Genomic DNA, 12,305 nt, shown 5'->3' with positions numbered 1-12,305 from the left:
AGCCCGGAGCTTTGCCTTCAGATAAAACCTTACAGATGTGGAGGTCGGTATTGATTTTGAGTTAGTAACGGTAACGTACCAAGAAGTAATACATTAGCGAAAGCAAGGTCACCGGGAAAAAAGTAAAACCCACCGGGGGAGAGGCCTTAGCATTCTTGAGGGGGGTGGATTACCGCATCAGACTGGGACTTCCTCAAGTTCAAAAGTTTGCAGGCCCCAGACCTCTCAGCTGGGCCCCCTAACCCTGGGCAAACGCTTCCTGCTTCTGCGGGCAAAGAGGGGCTCCCAGGGGTCCCCGGGCCAACTGGGGAGCATGGAGGGCCCCTTGCGTCTACAGGACCCACTCAGAAGGGTTGCCCAGGGCCCCTCCTCCTCCACGGTCTCCAGCACAGCCTGTTGGGAAGGAACACAGCCAGGGGCCAAGGAGACCCGGGTTCAAATCCCAACCCTGCTGCTTACTGGCTATGCGATCTCTGTGATTTCACTTTTCCGTGCCTCAGTTTCCCCATCTGCAAAATAGGGGTGTTAATAGCCTATTTGCTCAAGGAGTCAGCGATCCCACCTCTCTTCAGTTGGGTCCTGTCCCCCACATGTTTGGAAACTGCCATGCCTAGAGACAGGGTTAGATGAAATGGAAGCCTTTTGATCCGCAGGCTGCCAGGGACTCTGGGAGAGAGTAAGCGGACGCCTCACATCCCCATTCACACCTATCCCAGATGTGGATTTGATTTGATGTTCCAGGGCAAATCCCATTGAACAAATCCCATTACAGGAAAATCTCCCTGGGCCTGAGCTGATTCTGAGCCGCCTGTTAATGGCCCAGGGTCCAAGGCCTCCCAAAGCCACTGGGCACCACACCAGCCCTCTCTGACGGACGGCCCCGGGAGGCCTTGCAGCTCTCAGGATTTCACTCAACATTGACCTCCTTGCTACTTCTTAAACCTGCTGTGTGTGTCCCCACCTCAGGGCCTTTGCACTTGCTGATAGGTCTGCCGGGAACGCTCTTCCGCTACATCTCCCCGTGGCTGGGTCTTTTTGATCTTGGATATCCCCTCTGTGGGGTGGTCTTACCTGCCTATTCCACACACCCCCTTTAGTTTTCCTCTCTAGCGCTTCTCAGTATCAGAAATTGTATCATTTGTTTGTTGTCTGGCGTCCTTCATTAGACTGGTGGCTCCAGGAGGCCGCGGAGTCGTGGATGCTCATTGCAGTGTCCTCTGTGCCTAACTCGGCGTCTGGCACATAATAGGTGCTCACTAAATATTTGTTAAGTGATATCCACGAATTCAACAGGGTTTTTCTGGGCTCATAGCCCGCAGCAGGCATAGTGTAGGCGCTGGGGCTGCAGAGGCAGGTGAGCCGCAGTCCCATCCTGTCCCCAAAGAGCTCCCAGCCCAGCCTGGTTTGCAGCCCGGCACATGGTAGCTAGCACTCCATGGTGTTTGTTGAAGGAATACGTGAATGAATGGCGGATGTCTTTGGGAAACCATATTATTTGGGGTAGCAGGGGCCCACAGTGTAAGGCAGGAAGAGGAAAAGAAGCTGGGACAGGCCCGTAGTGGTCTGATCGCAAGAAGACTTTGTCCTGTTTATCTGGGAGGTGATGGGGAGCCACTGATAATTCTTGAGTGCTGTGGTCAGACTTGTGGTAGTTCTCTGCCGGNGCATCGTGGTGGTGTGCGGGAGGGGAGGATTAGACCGGAGTCTCCCCGGAGCTGACAAACCCTCCCAGAGTCTCCCCGCCCCCCACAGTTACCCCCCTGAAGGAAGGGAAATGAGGCCTCAGTGTTTCCCCGAGCCTCTGAGCCTATTCTCAGAGTCCAGGCCTCCCTGGAAGGGAGAGCAAGGTCAGTGTTTGTATGGGGGCCTTGGGGTGGGTGGTGATTTTCTTAGATGGAAAGTAGGGTCTCGACTGGGAAGCTGACGGGCAACGTGGAAGAGAATCAGGTCTCCTAAGTCCCTGGCGAGTGCCGACTCCGGAGTTGCCCTGAGATCCACCCCTCCTCCGGGAAGCACACACCCCGAATTCCCCAGACCCAGGAGAACCATCTCCACAGTCAGAAAGCAACGAACATGGTCCGGCATCGGACGTCCTCACACCACCCCCTTCATGGGCCCCTCTGGCCATCGGCCCTGCATATGGGCCCCTTTGGCCATCACCCCTGCACCTCTACACGGATGCTCCCATGGCAGAGGGTGAGTTTGGGAGGCTCCGTGGACACCCGCCTAGACTCTCCCCATCTCCCACACTCGTCCCCGTGTGTCTTTGCTGTGTAGACGTGGCTGATGCGCCATTAGGTCCCACCTTAGCCCACCTGCGGAGGAGGAGGCAAAGACCAGCCCCTGGGGCCCAGTGCCCTTGACTCTGGCTCGCCACGTGGGTAGTGAAAAGACAGAGGGGGTTGACCCCAGGGGATTGTGCTGGGGGCGTGGAGGGAAGGGGCAGGGAGAGGCTGTGCTCATGACCCTGCCCCACTCTCACACACACACACACCCGCCAGTGGCTACCAGCCCCTGGAATGAGAACCTATCTCTGAAGAGGCCAGATGCCCACACTCATCCTTGACAGGCAGTTCTGACCTTATCAGGCGGGTGGGCTCAGGCCTCTGGACCTCGAAGTCCCCAAAGACTTGCCATGAAGTCTGAAGAAGCCACAAGCTTTTGAAGGCCTCAGTTATTTCATCTGGGGAAGGGGCTCATAACTCGGCCCCACACATCTCTGTAGGGCCCTGGATTGGGAGACTCACCTGAGTTCATGCCAGGAGGAAGGAAGGGGAGGAAAAAGGGAAGGGGAGGCTTAGGGGGGCTGGGCTCCTGTTTCCGGAGGGCTGGGCAGGTGCGGAGCCCTCTGCACGCAGACGCCCCCTCTCCTCCCTGTCACCCTCTGACTTAGGGACAGTCCCCCTCTCTTTTCCATAGGACTGTGGGCAGTCACAGAAGGCAAGGGACACCGGAGGCTGAGCAGCTAGTGAGTAGAGAAGCTTAGGGGCTGACCTTGGCCTGAGGATTCCACATCCATGCCCTCAACCCCCGCTGTGCCTCGGTGCCTGTGGCAGAGACAAGTCACAAATGAGAGGGTAGAAGTTTCCAGAAGATATCTAGTTGGCCACAAGATCATGGATCGAATGCCCCTAGCCTGTCTTCTCCCGGGAAGCCAGTGGAGAAATCAGAGAGCACAGCCCATGTGCCCAGCACGGGCCGCAGCCCGACTCTTCAGCTCATGCTGCTGGGCACCATAGCAGCAAGGTCCCTCCCGGCCCTTCCTATAAGGGGTGGCATCGCCAGGGTCCTGGGCCCGGCAGGTCAGCCCCCAAGGATCTGCCTCTCCATCATCTCCCTGGACTGAGCGGGGCTCCCATGTAGCGGTCTGCACCGCCTTTCCCCACTCTCTCCCCTGGAGAGCTGGACAGCCACTGCTACCTGCCCCAGAAGCTCTCCTGGACTTTTAGGCTGGCTGAGCCCCGTCCCCTGGGCTCCCAGAGCCCCCTGAGAGCTGTCCCTGTCATTCCCCTCACCACTTCCTAGCAGAGATGCTGTGCTCTTAGCTGCCTCCCCAGGGTGGGGATCATGGCTCTTCCTTCTCTGAAATCCTGGGACCATAATCACCATCAGTGCATGTTTGTTGAATGAACAAGTGAACACCCCAGGGAACCAGCACCAAGGTCTTTAAGCTGAGTTTACAGAGATGAGCCTCACCCATGCCGGTCTGGGTTCCCAGCACCGATGGTGAGTTCCCATTTGCTGTATGGGCCAAGCAGGGAAGGGGTGATGGCCACAGACCGCCGAGAGCTACCAGAGTCAAGGTAGGGTACCTGCGACGCTATTCAAAAGCACTGGCCGCGGGTGTTGGTGTTGTAGGGCAGGATGGCAAAGTCAAGAGCGCGGCAGGCCTACCACGGGGAAGCCAGCCGGATCGGCAGTACTGCTGTCACCTTTGTGCCGGAAGATGGGGGCCTCCATGTGTGACAGGGGAGGCGCAGTTTCCTGTCCTGGGGAAGCCCCTGTCTGATGGGAGAGACGTAGTCAGCTAGTTCGTTCGTTCGTTCGTTCATTCATTCATTCATTCATCACATGGGCGCAAGGTGCTCCTTAGAGCCAGGCCATGGGGACGTCCCAGAGACGAAGAGTGAGGGGCCCCCCATAGGTCAGGACCTAACCAGGAGAAACCACGAACCATCTTACCCACCAGGGCGAGCAAACCAGGAAAACTGAGGACCTCGGTGCTGTGTGGGGACCTCGAGGGAGCCACCCCAGCAAAGGCCTGTTCGGGGCCCGCCTGGCATCGTCCCCACCCCACGCTCACCCCCCGCCACACACACGTGTCGCGGGGTCCGTCCTCTGAGCCCTCCCCACACCTGCCGCTCGTCCGCACTGATGGTCTCTCCCCCGCAGGTCATGAGCATTCTGGGCAACCCCAGCGCGGTGCCGCCACAGCCGCAGGCCGACTTCTCCATCTCCCCGCTGCACGGCGGTCTGGACCCGGCCACCTCCATCTCAGCCAGCTGCAGCCAGCGGGCCGACTCCATCAAGGCGGGAGACAGCCTGCCCACCTCCCAGTCCTACTGCCCGCCCACCTACAGCACCAGCGGCTACGGCGTGGACCCCGTGGCTGGCTACCAGTACGGCCAGTACGGCCAGAGTGAGTGCCTGGTGCCCCGGACCTTCCCGTCCCCACCCCTGCCCCGCTCCAGGGACGGTCTGTTGATTTGCAGGAAGCTGCAAGCCGGTGTTGGGGTGGGGGCGCCCATTTTGCAGATGAGGACATTGAGGCCCAGACCGGATAGACCGTTGTCCCTAAGGTGATGCCGAGCCAGGCCCCTGCACTCACGCTGAGCACGTGGCCTTAGGGCGGTGTCACCCCATAGAAGCCTAGTAAGAGCCACAAGTGGCATTTAAACTTTCCTAGCAGCCACGGCTTAAAATGTTAAGCATCAGCAAGTGCCGTTATTTTTACCAACATATTTTGTGTGACCCAGCGTATCTGAAATGATGATCATTTTGCCACGTGGTGCACACGAAGTTGTGAATGGGATGCTTCACATTCCTTGTTCACGCTGCGTCTTTGAAATCCAGCCCATTTGAACGCAGATGCTAAGTTTTCACTGGAAGTACTTGGCCTGTGTTAAAATTTCCTGAAATGACAACTGGGAAAGGCAGATTTACACACCCACGTGGTTCCAAATGCACTACGAAGTTTCCCAACCGCGAAGCGAGATCAGGTCGCGGTGTTAACGGTTACGTTAGATGAAATTAAATTAAAATGTAAAATTCCATTCCTCAGTTGCATGGCCACGTTTCAGGGGCTCGATGGCCACGTGAAGCTGGGGGCTGTCACGTTGGACAGAGCGATGCCAGGCACCCTGCCCCTTTCTGCCCCCTGGGTGTGGGGATAGCTGTGTTTTGATCTCTCTCCTGCCCCACCCCCCACCCCATCCTCAGCTCCGACCACCCTGCGCTTAGAGCTGGTCTCCCACGCCCTCCCCAGCCACCATTCCCCTGGCGTCCTGCCTGGAGGCGGTGGGCAGCAGACCCTCAGACCAAAGGCTGCAAAAGGCAGACCCGGTCGCAGCCCCCAGCTGCCAGACGGGGCAGCGACAGGGCAGGCGGAAAGGCCCAGGGAGGTGAGGTCACCGGGCCCCCCTCCTGCCCCCCTGTTGGCGAAGGCCTCGCCCGCTGGTGTCAAACTAATCAGAAGGGCGTGTGGTGAGAGGCTGAGGTCCCAGCCCAAGGCCACCCTGTCCCCACCTCCGCAGCAGCCCCCGCCCGGCCTCAGTGACCTCTGCTTCCTGCCCCCACACCAAACACTCCTCCCCAAACGGCCTTGGCCTCCACAGCTAAATGAGGGCCAGCTGTGCCGCCCTCCACCTCCTGGCCGTGTTCACGGCTTCTGCCCCATGTATGTGTGTGTTCGATATATACGTGCACGTATGCGTGTGCGTGAGTGTGAGTGCACACGTCACAGATACACATGATTCGTGTGTGTGGTGTAGTTCAGCATACGTGTGTGCGTGCACACTTCTGTGTGTGGGTACGTGTATGTGTGGGTGTGTGAGTGGCACATATGTACGCACAACTGTTCACATATCTGAGTTTAAATGAGCAAGCCGTGTCCCCGCCATGTGTATGTGAATTTGTATGTGAACACTCAAGTGCACACACTTGGTCGTGAGGGTACGTGTCCATAATACATATGCGTGTGTTGAACTGTACACTCAGGTGTGTACGTGTGACCGAGTGCATGTATGCCTGGGTGTTAGACAGATGTGACGGTACGTCACTCCGTGGACCTGTGTAGTCAGCAGGCGTGTACGTGTGGAGAGGTGTGCGGGAGCGTGCCGACGTGTGTGGTCATATGTACGTGTCTATATGTGTGCATTCAGATGTGCGCAGATGCCCGAGTGTCTGTGGGTGTGTACATATTTTGGAGTACGTGCGTGCAGGTGCGTACAATATATGCGCAGCGTGTCCATATGGGGGCGCGGACGCTAATGTGTGTACGCAGGCGTGACCGCGTGGCCCCGTGTGGCCCCCTGTGCAGCTGTGCATCTGGGCGGGTGCGCATGCTGCCTGTGTGTGTGACGTTGCCCGTGTGCGCTTGCGTGTGCGAGGAGGAGGTGCGTGGGGGTGGAACACGCGTGCAGGGATGGTGGAGAGCGGGGTGCGCGTGTGCGTGCGAGCATTTCCAGAGGGGCCAAGGCGAGGCCCCGCCCGGCCCGTGCTCCCAGACACAGCAGACACATGCTCTTGATAAAGAGTTTAGAGGCGGAGGCAGCAGCCCCGGCCCGGGGCAGGCGTTAGTCACACCCGAGCCCCGTGCCCTGCTGCGGGGCGCCTGCCCGAGTCGGAAATAAAATTAACCCCAGAGTCAGCGTGGGGGCTACACGGCGGGGGCGATCAAAAGGGAAAGGGCCCAGGAGGCGAGAAAGGAGTATTTGTTCCCCCTTTGCTGGGGAAGAGGCCGGCCAGAGGGATTTCCCCTCCCCTGCGTCCTCCTCACTCTCCCCATCTAGCTGCAGCCGGGCCCCCCTCCCCCCACCCCTGCATCCTCAGGAGGAGGGGGTGTGGCTCAGAGCTCCTGAACCGTACTTCCCAGGCGCACCCAGAGGGAGCCCCAGGGCAGACCCCACCCCACCCCAAGACTCCAGGGCTGGGCTGGGAGGGGCACGTGGGAGTGCTGGCCCCACAACCGCTAATTCTGCCACCAAGTCACCCTGCCTCTCAGAGCCTCAGTTTTGCCGTCTGGGAAATGGGAGTCCAGGGATCTGACTCCCAAAGTTTTTCCACTGGGCCGTCTTCCTCACCTTTGACATTCCGGGACAGCCAGGGACAGGGACCCATCGTGTCCCCACTGACCCCGTGCCCCATGTTCACGGGTGACTGGTACCCCTGCGGCAGGGCTCCCAGTCCTCGTGCAAAAGCGTGCACGTCCCAAACAGCCGCTGTGCAGGTCTAGGTCCACCTGTCACCTGCTCACACCTGTCCCATGCATGAGTTTAGCCCTCAGGCACCGGGCAAATCACAGGCTCATTTCCCGCCATTTTCAAAACCCTACCCGAAGTCGATGTTTGTCCTCAGGCTATAGACGCGAGAGCCAAGGACTTTCTCAAGGTCACACAGCAGGTGAATGGCAGACTCCAGGTCCCCTGAGCTTCCAACCCAGTTCTCTTTTGGCCAAACCACAAACCTGTGTAAGACACTCAATAGCAATACACATCTTCACGACTTTATATGTACATGGCTTTGGGGTATAATTATGCAAAACATACATGTGTAGAGGAAGGCTAGGTAACCGTTCAGTGAGCATCTACTATGGGGCCTGTCACTCATGACTGCCCTCTGCGGTGTACAGACAGGTGAGGAAATGGATCCCAGAGAGGGTACCGGCATCGCTGTGAACGTCGCCATGCCGACGGCCCTGACCTCAGAGAGCCTCCCTCGAAAGTGTGCGCAGAGGGCACACGTGGCCAAACCCTCCTGCCGGAGAGTCTGCTCCTCTCCCTAGGCCTCTCGTCTTCCCAGGGCCACCTCCACACCTTTTCCTGTTCCCGGCCGTTATCTGTCCATCTGTCTGTCTCTCCTGTCCCGGGAGGGGGTGGGGGCAGGGGGCAGGGACGGGGCACACGGCGGATTAATATGGCCCTGGTGTTCCCAGAGGCCAGGGCCGTACTAATGATGGGGCTGATAGAACGCAGAAGTGTGAAAAGAATTTTAATAGATCTGACAAGTCTAATAAGAATTTGTGGCTAGAAGGGCCCTCCTCTGGGGCCGTGGGCTGACGAGGCGCTGACGGCTGAGATTTGTTTACTGGTTGGCATCTCCTGCCAACTCCCGATTAATCTAATTTGAGATGTTTAGAGCCCAGGCGCAGGCACAAGGCAGAGGAGAGGGGACACGGAGAGACAGAGGGACAGGGAGGGCCACTGACAGAGGCTGTAATGAGAAATGTCACAGCCCTGCCCTATTNTGTGCGCGAAGGGTGCCCTTGAAGTTGGCCAGCCGTTAGTGAAGTTGGGCTCCTTGGGGTCAAATTGCCCACCTGGGCAGGGCCTGGGGAAGGTCATACTGTGTGCTGGACCCTGGCTGCCAGCCAGGAGAGGCTAAAAAGGAGGAGACGAAGTGACCAGAGGCACAAGCGGGACAAATTTGTGTTCCTCCGTCTCACATGCTGTGCCTGACTGTGAGTCAGCAATCTTTCTGTGCCTCAGTTTTCCAGCTTCGTAAAATGGGAGCGGCTGTACCTAAACCACGGGGCTGGAGGGAAATGAAATGAGACCATGTCTGCCGAGCCCCATGGAAAGTGCTCAGTGTGTGAGGGATCAGGCTTTGTTGTTCTGATGGTTCGTCTGAGTCAGGCCTTTCCACTCCACCCCCCAGGACAGCTGCCGACACTGGCAGAGTTTGGCATGAAGTGGAATACAGGGGACAAGGCAGAGGCGTTGGTGAGTCAGGAGAGTTCCCCCGCCTTGGCTGTGTGCCCTTGGACAAGTCACTCGCGTGTCCCGGAGTCGAAAACAAGGCGCAGGCAAGATTTGGGGTGTGGAGTGCTTCATACCCTCCTCTGTAGCGTGCACGCCGAAGTCGTCCTGTAGGACGCTGGCTGGGCGCTGGCATCAGACCCCCTGGGTTTGAATCCGGCTCCACAGCCTGAGAGCCATGTGACCTTCCAAGGTCCACAGTCTCTTAGGGCAGGGCCTTGGCTCCATCACTTATAAAATGGGATGGTGGGACTCCCAGCCTGGTAGTTGTGAGAATTAAGTGAGATCGCGCAGGTGCGACTACTTCCTCAAGGTCAGGCCCTGCCCCACCCCCCAAGACCTGCTCCAAGGAGCAGAGATGAGATGCCTGAAGTGCAGGCTCCCCCTGAGGCCAGAGATCCAGAGATTGAAGTTTCTACCACCACCTCCCACCATCGGAGTGAGGGGATGGTTTCTACCACCACCCCTTCTGTGCTACCAGCCGGGAGCCTGGAGGCTGAGTGACAACAGGGGCAGCACCCGGGGCCTCAGCTCAGGCCCTGGAGCCTGGGAAGCTAAGGAACACAGGGCCCAGCCACTCCAAAAAAAAAAACCCCAGGACATTTGCATATGCTTTAGGAATCTGGGTGCAATCCCTGAGCTCTCTGTGCCCAGCATCTTAAAGCATATCATCTCATTTGAGCCTCATAACTGGCCTTGAGGAGGCTGGGACTTGCTCTACCCATTTTACAGGTGGGGGACAGGCCTGGAGAGGCAACATGATTTGCCCAAAGCTGCATGCCCAGGAGATAGTTGGGACTCCAGACTGCCCCATTCACTGTTCCTTTCCTTCTTGCTTCTATCAAAGGTCACATCTGCTCACTAAATCCCAATCCTATGAGAGCCCAAGGCCTCTGAGCTCACCAGGTACCAGGCCCAATGCTAAACTCTTCATGTGCATCTTCTCACTTTCTCCCCACAGTTCTTCAACCTAGGTGCTGTGGTTACCCCCCTTTAACAGACAAGGAAACTGAGGCCTGTATAGGTGAGATGGTATGCCCCACATCGCACACTAAAAGTTGGCAGGTGCAGGATTTGAACCCTGAGGGAATATGGTCTCAATTACTGATCTTTCCGAACTCACTGGGCCTTGTCTCTGGCCGGGCCCACACCTGGCTCTACCCACTGGCCCTAGGCAGGAGCCCTCAACTTTGGGAGGCATGTAGAGTGTTAGAGGGCCCCTCAGCGGGCAAGGGCCGGGGAGAGTATTGGGTCAGGCCTCATGAGTCCAGGGCAGTAGTCATTACATTTCCTCTCACCTCTGGATCCAAGAGGTCCCAGGGGTGGGTTTGGCCTTGGCCATGGATCCCAGGTTGGGAAGTAGCCAAGAGGTCTCAGTCACATGCCAATCAAATCATCTGGTCAGAGCTGATCTCTGCTGTAGCCTCAGGCGGACACAGTTAGTAGAGTCGAGACAGCATGTGCACACACAGACCTAGCCGTCACGCTGCGCACACATGTACACTGACAACTACCTACGGCTCATCCACATCTATCCACACGTACATGTGTGAATGTTATTCATGTGTGAACATTCATGTTAGCACCCATTACTACACAGATTGTTGTTTCTGCTGTTCACACACACACACACACACACACACACACATGCACACATATTCTCAGACTCTCATCATCCCTCTGGATGGCCAGAATGTCAAGGCTAAAGGTCTCAGCTCCCAGCATATCAAGTCCCTGGCTCCTCGGTCTGTNTTAGTAGAGTCGAGACAGCATGTGCACACACAGACCTAGCCGTCACGCTGCGCACACATGTACACTGACAACTACCTACGGCTCATCCACATCTATCCACACGTACATGTGTGAATGTTATTCATGTGTGAACATTCATGTTAGCACCCATTACTACTCAGCTCCCAGCATATCAAGTCCCTGGCTCCTCGGTCTGCGTGGATCCCTTGGCTCATCTTTGAGTAAGGGATGTAAGGGATGTTGCTGTCTCATCCATGAGCTGGGCGCAGGCTCCAGAGAAGAAAGAAGGATCTTTCCCTCATGACCACCTGGGCTCCGTGGGATTCACTGGACACCCCCCATAGCAGGCATATGTACAGGCGTGTTGGAAAGGGAACGCATTCTCTCAGCAATGTGGAGTCCTCTATACTTTCCCACAGAACCTGTGAGAGAGCTGGGCAAATAAAAGTTTTAAGCAAAGATTTGCTTAATGGTTAGAGAGGAGGTGAGAGAAAGAGCTTCATGAAGAGATGGATGGACGGATGGGTGCAAGGAAGGAAGAACAGGTGGATAGATGGACAGAAAGGTGAACAGATGAATCGATGGATGGATGGATAGATGGACAGAAGGGTGAATGGATGAATCAATGGATGGATGGATGGATGGATGGATGGATGGATGGATGGATGGATGGAAGGGTGGAGGGATGGATGGATGATTGGTTGGTTGGCTGGCTGACTGGATGGATGGATAGATGGATGGAAGAACAGGGGGATAGATAAACAGAAGAGTGGATGGATGGATGGATGGATGGATGGATGGATGGATGGATGGATGGATAGAAGGAGATATAGGTGGATAGATGGACAAAAGGGTGAATGGATGGAAGAATGGACGCATGGATGGATGATGGATATGGGGCAGATGGAAGAATAGTCAAAAAGAACCTCAATTTCTAAGGGTGTCTCTTTTTCTTTTCCAGCTGCTGTTGATTACCTGGCCAAAAACGTGAGCCTCTCCACACAGCGTCGCATGAAGCTCGGGGAGCACTCTGCTGTGCTGGGACTCCTGCCTGTGGAAACCGGCCAGGCCTACTAAGGCCCCGGGGCGACTCGCCCCAGACCAAGTCCCAGCCCAGCCCTCACTGGTCCCTGAGCCTCCCAGCCCAGCCCTCTCATCACCCGGGGGTCCCATTCCCTTCTGGTAGCCAGCCCTCTGGAGATGTGCAGCCAGTCTACCGTTCACTTAGGAACCCGGAGCGACCCCCCTGGAGTCTGCCCTTCCACTCTCTCTCCGGGAGGTTTCTGGAGAGAGCCTGCAGCCCTTCCCCTGTCAAATCGTGTCATGGCCCCTGTGCTGTCTCAGACCCAGAGGTGGAAGCTCTCCCCAAATAGAGCACCTTGGGCACCCAAAGGAGGATGGTATCTGGGATGAGGTACTGGAGCCCTTTGGACCCGACTCCAGTGAGTACCCCAGCCAGAGATGGGGGTGGCGCTCACAGGGTCACTCTCAGCCGGAAGCACTGGGAGCCAGCCCTCCTGGGTGGATCTCTGAACCACAGCCCGTTCCTCCTCTGGATGCTGGGACGCCAGCAGAGAG

The 12,305-nt window shown here is 57.0% G+C and overlaps 1 protein-coding gene across 1 annotated transcript in view; it reads left to right on the top strand.

Annotated features, from left to right (window-relative positions):
- The window catches only part of PAX7 (paired box 7), a 95,937-nt gene extending 84,133 nt beyond the window's left edge, over positions 1–11,804 (top strand). The window contains 2 exon segments of the mRNA XM_077775772.1: positions 4,393–4,639; positions 11,689–11,804. Of these exon segments, the coding sequence (XP_077631898.1) occupies positions 4,393–4,639; positions 11,689–11,804 (363 nt within the window).
- Positions 11,805–12,305: the final 501 nt, after the last annotated feature.

The sequence above is a fragment of the Crocuta crocuta genome, unplaced genomic scaffold, assembly GCF_008692635.1.
Source record: "Crocuta crocuta isolate KB4526 unplaced genomic scaffold, BGI_CrCroc_1.0 scaffold127, whole genome shotgun sequence".
Taxonomy (NCBI): domain Eukaryota; kingdom Metazoa; phylum Chordata; class Mammalia; order Carnivora; family Hyaenidae; genus Crocuta; species Crocuta crocuta.
Note: the sequence above shows the minus strand (reverse complement) of the source record. Positions and strands in the feature narration are given on the sequence as shown.